We start from the raw sequence: 12,608 nt of genomic DNA on the forward strand, positions 1-12,608 counted from the left end.
AGTGTGATAGACTAAACTTAATGGAAGACTCAGCATTAAACAGACTCTGAAGGGACTGTATAATGCTGCATATAGGTTTTGTTTTTATTGTTGGAGCTCAGCATGTGTGCAGAGTCACTACACTCAGTCACCTGAATCATATCTCACTCTCTCACCCCTATATTATGTTAAAATGAGACTCTTTCACAATATTTAGTGTGTCTTTAAGATCAAATGGCTTGTGTGTATGCATGCATGTGTGTGTTAGTGTGTGTGTAATGTGGCTTGTTGACGTTTGGGGTTTAGTTGGCTTCTTTAAGGAGCGCCGCGGCAGCTGGAATCTCCCCACTGAATAGACCGGGATAATCTCTGAGAGAGCGTGTGTGTGTGTGTGTGTGTGTGTGTGTGTGTGTGCGTGCAAGAGGGAAAAAGAGAGGAATGGGAATAAGTGGAGGAAGAGAGAACAAGATGTGAGGGTGAGAGAGAACCAGTGAAATGATGAGCAAAAGAGGAAGTAGGAGAGATTGAACTGTCAGCAGCTTGACTTAATCTTTTTTTTTCTCAAGATGGAGATGAGACGGAACTCTGTATATGTGTGACTTTGTGTGGGTGGGCGTGTGTGTGTGTGTGTGTGTGTGTGCGAGCGAGACAACTCCATCCTGTTTTGAAGTAACCTAATCTAGGATGGAGGCCTCGTCCACCCCCCAAAATATACCCTCAGAAGACTGAAACTCTAAATCCCTAATAACTAGCCTTTGTCAATCCTAAATAACCCTTGTATCACAAACACACACAGAAACTCACTCACAAACACAAATGCAACCAAAAGGGATTATGGGTATGCACTGCACATGCTTAGGCTCACAGTTTTGCAGTTTATTAGCACATTAGGCAGGGGGATATATAATTCAGGCTGCTTTTAATACATTAAATTTTGGTATTCAAACTAAGAAACTGTCTCTCTTCACCAGATTCCAGGCAGAGGGACAGATCATCGTATGGCGCCACGTTATGAAGAAGTGGAACGTCAGTATGCCTCCTTACCAAGGTATGGCTGCGTCTTCTTCCCTTTTATGAGGTTTGCCAAAAAAATTAGATGTTTTACTGCAGGTATCCTTCTTCCTCTCTTCTTTTCTTTCTCTTCTCTTTGAAGCCTCTAATTAAATTTGTGTAGTCTCTATGTCTTTCTGGGCGTCTCTGGAGGCCTCAGTCAAAGCCAGGAACTCACCTTATTCCCTCCCTAGGGAACACACACTCAGACAGGGGTTGACACCTGATCCCAGACTCCTAGATCTACTCCCCCACCTAAACTTTGCCTGCCTTATGCACAATTGGTGGTTTTCGTAATGAGTGGATTCTCTTGATTTTCTTCATGCTCCACTTTCAACCCTCAGTTATCATAGTTTGGTGTCTTTATGTTGCATTGAACTAGAGAGGCAGGAAATGTCAATAAAGTCTTTAAACGTTTGCAACAGATATAGAAAAAATGAAACGATTTCAAGAGCTACAGTCTACCAGACATGTTGCATCCATGACTACAGGATAAGGCACCCGACCATAGGTTTAGCTCATGTCACACAGCTTGTTTTCTCCTTTTCAAATCAGCAACATGAGCTGATATCACCAAGACAGTGTAATTTGGTCCTCACTGGACTGCATGTTGTAAATGCATGTGTTTGCATCCGTCACAGGACTTGTTGAAGTTGAAGATAGCTGTTGAAATTCATATTCATATATATTTCCTGAAGGGTCATGCCATTTGATAGATTTAAGAGATACGGATTGTTCACTCAATGTTGGGTAAAGAACTGCTTCATTTTAAGTGTGCTGGATTTTATGCTGTCAGTGTAACACCACAACTGAAGACTTTGCACAACATATTTATGTTCTATTAATAAGCTATAGTTAGTACATGTATTTCTTGTTTTCCAGTATACTCCAGTGGAGTTCACCACTGTGTTTTCAGTCAGACCTAATACCCCGCTAGGCAGGAGAGAATAGCACACAGGAGAGACAGCTCTGGTCAGACTTGACAGTCAAGCAGGGAACTTTACCACAGGACTATCTCTGTGCAGCCTACATTAGCCTGTTACCCAGTGTATTTTATTGTTCCCCTTCCTGGACAGCATGAAATATCACTAACATTAGCCAGCACAAGAACAATAACAGCTTCCTGAGTATACTAATCAATTCTTGAAGGATTTTATTTTTTCATGTTGTGTTTTCTGATGTAATCAGATAAATATTAAGTTTCATAACAGCTGTAGTTATTTAAAAGTTTGTTTGAAATTTGCATGGAACAAAAGCTGCTCACTGACCATTTTAAAACATCATTCTCAATGTGTAATACAGTTGAAGACATGTTTCAGCGTCTCATTTTTCATTTGCAACCTTTCCACCTTCACTGCTTAAAAGGCCTCAACTTTAATTATCTTCTCTTTCTTCACTCTTTCACTATCTTTAAATCTCCTTATTTTTTCTACTTTCCTTTCCTAATTCCTTCTCCTCTTATAGTGTGTTTTTTTTTTTTCACATAATTTCCAAAGATGAATAGTACTGCGCTAATGTACTTAAGTAAATCCCCTGAACATGCCTGGTAGGACTGTAATGTAAACTCTTACTGTATCTAAAAATAAAACGTATTCAAGTGAAAATAGAAGTGTGAACTTTAACAGTAGAAACTCTGAGAAGTTGTTACTAGCTTTTTCTCACCTCATTTTATTTTGCTTCCAAGCACCAACACCTCAGCGGACTAACAAGCCAACAACAAATGTTTGTTTGTGTGTGTGTGTGTGTGTGTGTGTGTGTGTGTGAGAGAGAGAGAGAGGGAGAGTCAACGAGTGAAATGACAGAAGTTTAGAACGTTAGAAACTTTATAGCCAGGTTCCCACCCCTGTTAAAATGGTGAGGGATGGCTATTTCACACCTCTTTCGTTCATGTGTGTGTGTGTGCGTATGCGTGCGTGTGCGTGTGTGTGTGTGTGTGTGTGTGAGAGAGAGAGAGAGAGAGAGAGAGAGAGAGAGAGGGAGAGTGTCTGTGTGGGTGATGACTTTGGCAGATGGGAGCGAGAACAGTGATGATAGTTTTGAGGTCTGGCTGTGGTATCTGAAAAGCCTTGGGAAATTGGACACACACACACTCACATACAGTACACCCTGTCTCTGTTTCCACTTTCAGACATGCACTGTAATCCCAAAATGCTGTGCCAATTTTACATGTAGGCCCCGTGTTTGAAAAGGACCCGAGTCATTTTTCCATAAAAGTCACTCTGATAATCTGCCTTATTACAACCTGGTAACAGTTCTGAAACATTTTCGACACGGTGTGCCGAGGTGTGATTTAAAGCAGTCACACTGCAGATAACATAGCTTGCTCATATGGGATTTCTTTGCATGTAGCATGCAAATCAGGACTAGCACTTGATGCTTTAAATGCTGTAGATTTTAAGCAGGCGATTTGGGACTTTTCTGTGATACACACGCTGAACCATTTTTGTAAAAACGGCTGTACATTGGCCTGACCTCTTACTGCTTTCCACTCTTGGCTGAGTTAACAGTAAACAGTCTTACAGATGCAAGTTCGTAATGCCTTGTATTGCATATTCGCATGTGGCTGGTGCCAAATATTATGTGAACATTGCACTTCTATCCATAACAGCCTCTCATAATTGAAGTGAGTCAATATAAGTTTTCCACAATAAACACAGCCATCTGAAAGCCAAAAAGCTGTTACTAAATACATAGATTAACCCAGAAATGTTTGTCCTCTGAGAGATTTTATGTCTGAAAGGGTCTCATCTCTTTCTCCTTCTGTCTTTATTTACCTTTCTCACCGCCTCTGCATCTCAGTCTACACGTTTCTCTCGCTGTCAATTAACTGGAGAGATATTTCAGCATCTGGAGAGTCAGAGAAAGAGATCATGTTTGGAAACCAGGCTGTTGACCTTATCAAAACATATTATTTTGCCACGGGCCCAGAAATAGCTAGCAGGCTGTGTGTATCTAGTGTCTGCATGCCTGTATACCTGTATGCATGTGTGGGTGGGACCCTGGTCGTGTATGTGTGTATTTGTGAGTGTACGTTTATATTATTCCAAGTGAGTCCATAAATAGCTGTGGGGTTGCTTAGTCAGGTACTGTATGTTTGACTTGAAGTCAGTTAACTGGAGCACTGGGTACGTTGTGTGAGCGTGTGTGCGAGTGTGTGCGCACTATCTGTGTGAGACAGGATTTTGATGGCTCTAAAATTAAAACATGACCCAGCAGTGGATGATGTTTCCCTGCCTAAAGCACAAACACTACCTAGCAAACTGTCAGCAAATGTCACTGCATGAAATAGAGAGGAGTCTGTCGAGGGTATCTTGTGTATTTTTGCTACTCTATAAAACTATTTAGTGTTTGGATAATTAAATATTTCAGGGGAAAAAAAGACACAGACAGTTAAGTAAATTTTGGCTAGATTATTTAAACATGTATTTAAACATTGCAGCAATTTTATGACATAAAATGTGGTGCATGATGAGACAAAATTATCATGTACAGAAAATAATCAAAGTTTTATGTTATTTAGTGCAAAATATTAATGCATGTTAAGTATTGTAGCATTTTTCTGCAAGTGATTTTAACCCACCAGCAACTTGTAACTCCCTCAAACATCCAATACTTGCATTGCTCTTACATCCAGTACCACTGTGCTCATAATTCAGAAAATAGCATTGTTGACACTCTTAGTCTTCCAAAGTAGTTTTCTTAAGAGCTGTAAAATGTAGGTTTTTCATGTAAAATGAAAAGTGACAACCTAGGAAAGGAAAAAGGGGAGGACACAACACTTCATATCACCCAAGGTCTCCTCTCAGTGCCATCTTCTTCATATTACCTCTCCATCCTCTTCAGCCCCCCATCCTCCACATCTTGCCCTCTCTCTGTATTTCACCATTTTTCCTATACTTCTCCCCTTCCATCTCGCTTTCTCTCTGTGGTGTTATTATACTGAAACAAAGGCCTGCTGTTGAGAGTTGTGTCCCTATACCTCTACCCATGGGAGAACCAGTTTTTTAAACACTGGAGGACATTTGTTGAGGATTAAGACTAGAAAGTACATTTGTGGGCTTCATGAGCAAGCATGAATTAAAGCTGCATGTTTTCATTTTATTAGATAGTTAGGAGTGTCTAGAGACTAAATGAGACAAAGAGAGAGAGGTGTGTGCCATTCTGCAAACATTCCTGGCTGGAATCAAACCTGGAAAGTTGATGTTTAATGGTTTGACCACTTAACAACTTTGTGTTAATGTTTGGGCATGAATTAATGCTTGAATCTTTATGAAACAACTTCAGTGATTTGTCTGCTCACATGCCTACTGTGTGGTGTGTGTGGTGTGTGTGTGCGTGTGTGTGTGTGTGTGTGTGTGTGTGTGTGTGTGTGAGTGTGTGAGAGAGAGACAGAGAGAGAGAGAGCAAGGTTGGGTCGTTCTGAGGTCAGTAGATGGCTATCAGTGTGCGTGTATGATCAACATTAGCAGGTTGCTCCCCCCACCATGTGTGCACCATTACTGCCCCATTTACACATTCTCTCTATCTCTTACATACACACATAACACACCTACAAACTTGTAGCCAAATAAACAAACACATAAACAAATAAAATAAACAAAAAAATAATTTGACAGATTTCACACTAGGCTCATCTTTACTGTTAACAATGTTAAAATGCGAAACGATTGTCTTTGTATCTTCAGGGCTCCAGATTGCTACTATATAGTCACATTTTGTGACCATGGAGCACCAGTGTGACTGCATATATTATTAATATATGGACTGGAGAGCTGCTGGCTTGTTTCCAGCTTACAGTGAATAAATTAACATGTTTAATGGCACCGCGGTAACAGCTTAACTTAATGTGTTGAACGATAGTGTGTGCAGGTGAAGCATGTGTTTGTGCAAGTGTAGGGCTCCAGACCATGACTTTTTAGTCGCATTTTGCGACCATGGAGCACCCATGGGACTTACAAATACGATTAATATGCTGTGGCAACAGTTAAACTTTCTGCTTACATCTGTTGACCAGAAACTTAAAGTTTGCAGCAATAACATCAACACTTCTGGCCCAAGATGAGATGGGTGCTTCAAAATAAAAGCACCAGTGGATCCACTTTGATTCATTTACTTATAACAACACTTAATGAACTCTAGTTCATTTAATGATTTTGCAATTAGTAGTCTTCAGTAGCTCATAGGAGATTTCCCATTCTAGATCTATGTAATGTTTTGCGATATAGCCCAAAAATATTGCAATATTGTTTTTAAGCCATATTGCCCAGCCCTACATCAAACAAAATGTGACAGTGCCAAACCATGACGTTTTCCTTACCCTAACTGGTAGGGGTGCTGATTCATAAGATATCTTGGCAACTGTATCCATAACTTTTTGTCAGGTATCATTGGAAGCATTGTATGAGAATATATTAAGGTGTGACAGGAACATTAACCCTAATGAAAAATAGGACAGTAACCACCATAATGACAGAAGGTGATGATTTACATGGATGTGTTATAACCCACTCATATCCATCAATTCATGAGCTAATCCAATGTATGTGAGTTTTAAAGCACATAGGACTGGACTAAGTCAACTTTAATTAACAACACAATTCCACTCTCCAGGGATCTCTGTTGATAACAGCGATCAGTTGTTCAAAACAGCCATGACCCAATTGGATTAGCTAAACACCCTTACCCATTTGTCCTTGTTATTACTCTTATTGGATTAAAACGAACCAATCAGAATTGTTGTTCAGGTTTCTGGGAAGGCTGTCACTTCCTCATTACAATGATAATTGGATGGTTAGTAATTAGAAAGCAGATGTTGTGTTCAGTGTCTTGCACTCTTGTCTCCGTGTGTCTCTCTTTGTTGCATTTATTCATTTATTTCTCTCCACTCTGCCATTCCCTCTTTGCATCTTTCTCTCTTTCACCCCCTCCTCCTCTGCTTCTCATTCTCTCTGAACTTGGGGGGAAAAGGACATTGTTGAATATTGTTTCACTTTGCTGAGGGGGGGAATGAAATGGGAATGTCTCTCACTTCTCTTTCTGTCTCTCTATCTCTCTTGAGAAGACCTCCCAACCAGGCCTGAGAGTTTCCCAGACCACTTTACAACTGCTGCACAATCCACCCCATTGTCCAGTTGTTTTTTTGTGTGTCTCTGGACTCATCGAGTCTCTGCTTGTTTGTTAGCCATGAAGGGGGTCCCAAGAAAGACCCTGCCTCTTATAGACTGCCTCCCCCCTTCTTCCTCCTCTCTTTTTCTCTCTTGACCCTATCTTGTTCCTAGCTTCTAGTGTTTCTGATGTGTTCACCCGTCGCTGCTTTAAAGAGTTCTGGTCACAGCTTTGATCTTGATCATAGACTCTAAAAAGTTGGGTTACAACCCATAATGTGTTGCAGAACCATAGGGTCCCTGCTTGACAAGAGTATGATATGCTTTCATATGTCTGGACCCCGGGGTGAGGGAGGAAGTTTTTCTTTCAGGTCCCAGCTGGTGAATGTTTAACAGGTTTTTGGGGCATGCTGGAGTTAATCTGATGTTAAAGGACCAGCGTTTAGGATAGGGGGATATATTAGCAGAAATATAATATAATATAAGTATGTTTTCTTTGGTGTATAATGACCTGGAAGTAAGAATTGTTGTGTTCTCCTTCTTTAGAATGAGCTCTTTTTATCGACATAGGGAGCAAGTCTGTTTTTGGACATCGCCATATTTCTACAGAAGTCCAGATCGGACAAAAACAACAGTGGCTTCACATGGGGTCTTTGGTATTTTTCGTGTTTTCATGTTGGCCACTGTAGTAAGAGGCCCAACTGCAATGAGCAGCGCTGGAGTTACACTGATTTGTAACATGAAACTGCTTTATTCGGTGTTTACAGCAGTTTATATCATGTGGTCTGGCTTCTTCGAAGAGGAGGAGACCTTTGTAGATAATTAGGCTTCTTGTGAAAACTTCCTGAACGTCTGGATCTTAAGTTATTGGAGAAAAAAGGTGACCACACATTAGCATTTTTTGGACTAGCCACCTGCAGCTACATGCCAAACTGCGTCGGAAATACATGGATTTGTAATGTGAAACTGTGTTATTCGGTGTTTTTACTAGTTTAAATCGCCTGTTTGTTTTGGAAAGGAAGAGACCTCTGTGGATAGTTCTGCTCACGGTACACACCTCCTGAACATCTGGATTTAAAAAAGTGAGTACACATTAACTTATGAAAGAAAAGAGGTTGAATAGTCAGAGATGCAGTGAATTGTATCATGAAACTGCTTCATTCAGTGTTTTTAGCTGTTTTAATTACCTGGTCAGTTTGTTTTAGAGAGTCAGAGAACTCTAGATAAAAACCTCCTGGACACACAATGCTTAAGGAATTCTAGCTAGGAGAAGTTTTAGCTGGTTTCAATCTGCTAGACACCACTACGTCCCCCTAAATCTTACACACTTCACCTTAAAGTGATGCTGTGCTCATGTGGAGTGATGGAGGTTTGCAACAAGTTGTGAAATCTACACACATACACATTTTGCTTAGCTTCAGAATGGCACCCAGGTGAAGCTTGTCTTTTGGCTGATTACTGACTTTGTACTTTGAAAACTTATATCACATCTTACTTGCCTTTCTTTAAGGGCTGGCAATGGTTTGCCAATACTTTTAGGCAGTTAACTCATCACCAGAAATGTGGGAAACACATCAAGGAATGTTACATTATTATTTATGTCTGTCTATAGAACAAGAAGATGGACCGCGCTTCATACATTTCAGCAGTTGCAGCTGTGAAATGTTAACATCTGGCAACAGTCTAATGACCATCTGCTGTTCCTGCGCTGCTACAAGCTTCTTCTTTCTTCCAGGAATTCTCGAAGTTCTATTGGACAGTTAAATGATAATAAATGTGTTTCTGCATGCATGCAAAGTTCTGTCTCCCAATTACATACATTATGAAAGCCAACATGATGAGTGTGTGCAAAAACTGAGCTCATATCAAATTGTTTGATGCCAAATGGAATGCACAGTAAGTTGTTATGATGATTTATGAATCCGTTGAAACAGGAAGCAGCTCATGTTACTGCAGCAGGCATGGGTTTGACATTAAAATAAAGCAGTGAAGCTGTGGTGGTCAAGTTGGTGAATGGATGTACATACTTACCTTCAGCTCCAGTGTCCTATATTCACTACTAAAGTCATTGTAGAGCAGTAATGGGTTACATAGTTGCATGTTCAAAGGTATAGTGCCAACTGTAGCTTTTCTTAAGGTACCACACAGATACTGAGATCATGTTTGTGCATATGTCTGCGTGTGTGTTCATGTCCTTCCTCAATAGTCCTTTTATGTGAAACCATGACTTTACAATCCCCCATCTCCCTGTTACAAGCACTATTTCAAACTCCTCTTCATGCACCAAATTAGTGGCTATTGAGGGATCGTAATTTTGTCAGCAATTTGTATCCTGTGGTCTTGCACAGAGCAAAATGTCCCCAGCTTGAAACGATTACATCTTGCTGAGGGGGGAAACCAAGTTACTGGCTCAAGATGTGAAATAATGGAGGCTATTTCAATGGGATATGGTATTATCAGTAATGGATTTCATGATGTTTCAGGAAGTCACCCACTACACTGCGTATAAGTGGTTATGTGTGATACTGCCATAAAGGACTGTCATGAAGAATTTCAGCTAGTATAGAAGGACATGGCCCATTCATGAACTTACAAGGTGCAGCCAATTTATTACCATTGTGATCAATCTGTCTCTATGGCTGTTGCACTTAATGTCTAAAAGTTGTTATTGCTAGTGACTTGGTTTGCACCATTTAACATGACTCATGGCTTCATTTAGAGTTGCTATTTTCTAGAGGTTCTCCCTGCGACAAGGTCATTTCCTCTGATATTAAAGCTGGTGAACACAATATGTAGTTTGTGCATTTCAGAGGAGTCAAAATACCTGCAAATATGTCCTTTTTTAATTTAAAGGTTGTGCTGCCTGTTTATCTTTTTACATGTATCAATTATTTTTATTGTCAATGTCAACAAACAACTGGCACCCACCACAACAGAGTCCACATAAGCTGTGTTCCTGTTATATACATTTTGCAGCAGCAGCTCAGCGACGTACCGCTACTTACCCCTCAGGTTTGTGCTGGCTGAATTTGAGTTGCTACAGCTGCTGACTGAAGGTCCGTCTTCGTAGCTGCCGTACGCTCTCCTCCCGGCAAAGCAATCTCCGAGCAGTGGGGAGTGAGGCGGAAGGACTACGGAGAACACTGATTGATTCTTTTCTTATTTGTGGTCTAATAAACAGTAACTTCATCAAATTCGGGGCCCCATATCATAAATTTAGTGCCCCAGAGTTTCTGCTCAGCTCATAGACTTGACATTGTGATGACATCACAGATTTTGAAAATGATTTTCTGGGCTCAAGGAAAGTTTTACAAATATCAAACCATCAGTGTAAAAAGTCTTTTACAATGATGGTCTATCAGGAAATGCTTTCTGGGCCGGGGGTTTTTTCACTGCCATACTGCGAGTGACCACTAAGAAAAATTTGCTGCAAGGCTGAACGGCTTTCCTGGGGGCCTGGGAATTTCTTAGAGTTGCATATACAACCTATAACATTGATGTAACTGCAATTTATACAAATTTATATGTCTTTACTTGCAGGTTTTCTTCAGTCTTTTTGGACAGTTAGTTAGTTAGTTAGTTAGTTTTAGTGTTTTAATAAAGGATTGAAATATGGAAATAGGAATTCTTGTATTAAAGTTATATAACTGCATATTAGAGAGACATTTTCTTCTATTTGGTTATTATCTTCTTCAGCTGCTGACACTATACAAGGGTTTCTATTTGTACTGTGACTCCTGCCGTTTCTAATCCGATTAAGAGATAGTATAGTTTATCACATCATAGGATAACTATAACTTCTGTGTGTGCACATGTCATGGTGGGGGGAGTTGATGTGTAACGGGCAAGAGAGATACTCAATGCAGTGAGAAAAGAGCAATGACACGGACAAAGGTTTTGAAGGACATGCAGCCCTGTGACATGGTAGTCTAGAGCGTCTTTCTTAGTTTGTTGATCCATCGGCTCATTTCTTGTTTGACATGTTGATCAGGATTTATTTTTGAGGAGCTTCCTGCAGTAAATTGTCTATACCCACGAGTTTTTGGCTGTTGATTCATCGCTCAGTTTCCAAATGGCATGGCCGTATTATGATGGGATGCGAAACACCACTCCAAATCCCCATTGTTCTGCCCTCTCTGTGTTTCCGAGGCAACAGTCTCCTACCATCTGGAAGGCCCTCATCCCTCAGTTCCTCTCACTTTCCTCTAATGGGTTTCTCCTCTGTCCTTCTCCCATCTAATTTTCTTTTTCTTTCAGTACTGTTTCTCTTTTTATTCTCTCAGACATTTTTTTTTTTAAACTTTTTTGTGCTCTAATTTGATTCTCTCTCCTGTTTTCCCCTTTTCTCACTGTGGCTTTTTTTCCTCGTACTTTTCACTTTAAGTATTCACCATATTACCGTATTCTTTCATTTGCTCTCTGCTTTCCTCTTTTTATCCTCCTGTGGTCATTTTCATCTCACTCCCTCCTGGCTCTGCCTTTTTTTCCTCTCTTAATACTTCAGCTGTGTTCTTTATTATAAGCACTCTGTATTATGCACCCTCACACATTTGCAGTCACACACATTTATACCCTGATACACACATGGCATATTTGCAAATGTGTATACACACACACTTACATACACAGGGGATTGTAATCATGTTAGCTTCCTGGACTGGTCAGTTTGTAATTCATGATATCCAGGTGGATTAATCATATTTGACAGAACTTTATTGACAAAGACAGATAGGAGCCCCCGAAAGGTGTTTAGTTTCATTCAAACGTGAACTGTATGAGCAAGCATCCGGATGTGTGTGTGCATGTGTGTTTGTGTGCGCGTGTCCTTCTAAAGTAGGGCCCATTATTCTCAGCAGATGCTGACCTACAGCATGCCCGTTCTCTGGAGGGCAGCACTTGTCTCTCTGCCTTTTTTCTTCTTTTCCTCTCTATTCTCCCCCCTCCATTCCATTCATTTTCTTTGTTGTCCCTCCCTTCTCAATTTCTGCTCCTTTCTTCCTCCTCCTGCTTTCATGTTTTCTTTCTCAGCTTCACAAGACATTCAACTTGGAGGCTCAGTCTCTCTTACATGTAGTCCCATTTGTAATTTCTCTTTCTTCAGCTTCCAGATGTAAAACTCTCAGTCTTTCCCTTTTTTATTTCCCTCCACATTATTGTCTTCTTCTCATCCTCCTCCTCAATTTTCCCCCATTGTCTTCTTTTTTACTTGTCTGTCAGAACCTTGTTTTACTTCTCCTGAGTTTAATGGCTTGCATTGTGGGATTGTTGGCAGTTCATGCCATGGACACTGCTTTTTTTGTTCCATTGTTGGATTTTTGAGGGTACTATATACTGCATCAATTTTCACACATTTAGAATTAAGACCCTACAATGAAATGGCAGATAAAAAAATGTTGTGCACTATGTAATGAATGTCTTTTTCCTACCTCCTCTCCTGACTATCTCAGCCCTCACCGGTCACATCTCTTAGTCTTT

General features: G+C 40.3%; 1 protein-coding gene across 4 annotated transcripts in view; it reads left to right on the forward strand.

Moving 5' to 3' along the window:
• Window positions 1-12,608, forward strand: part of LOC126392868 (partitioning defective 3 homolog B-like) — a 262,365-nt gene that overhangs the window by 234,871 nt on the left and 14,886 nt on the right. For all 4 annotated transcript variants that reach the window (XM_050048554.1, XM_050048555.1, XM_050048556.1 and 1 more), the window contains one exon: window positions 951-1,027. In XM_050048554.1, the coding sequence (XP_049904511.1) occupies window positions 951-1,027 (77 nt within the window). The remainder of the gene's footprint in view (window positions 1-950; window positions 1,028-12,608) is intronic.

This window comes from Epinephelus moara, chromosome 7 (assembly GCF_006386435.1).
Source record: "Epinephelus moara isolate mb chromosome 7, YSFRI_EMoa_1.0, whole genome shotgun sequence".
Taxonomy (NCBI): domain Eukaryota; kingdom Metazoa; phylum Chordata; class Actinopteri; order Perciformes; family Serranidae; genus Epinephelus; species Epinephelus moara.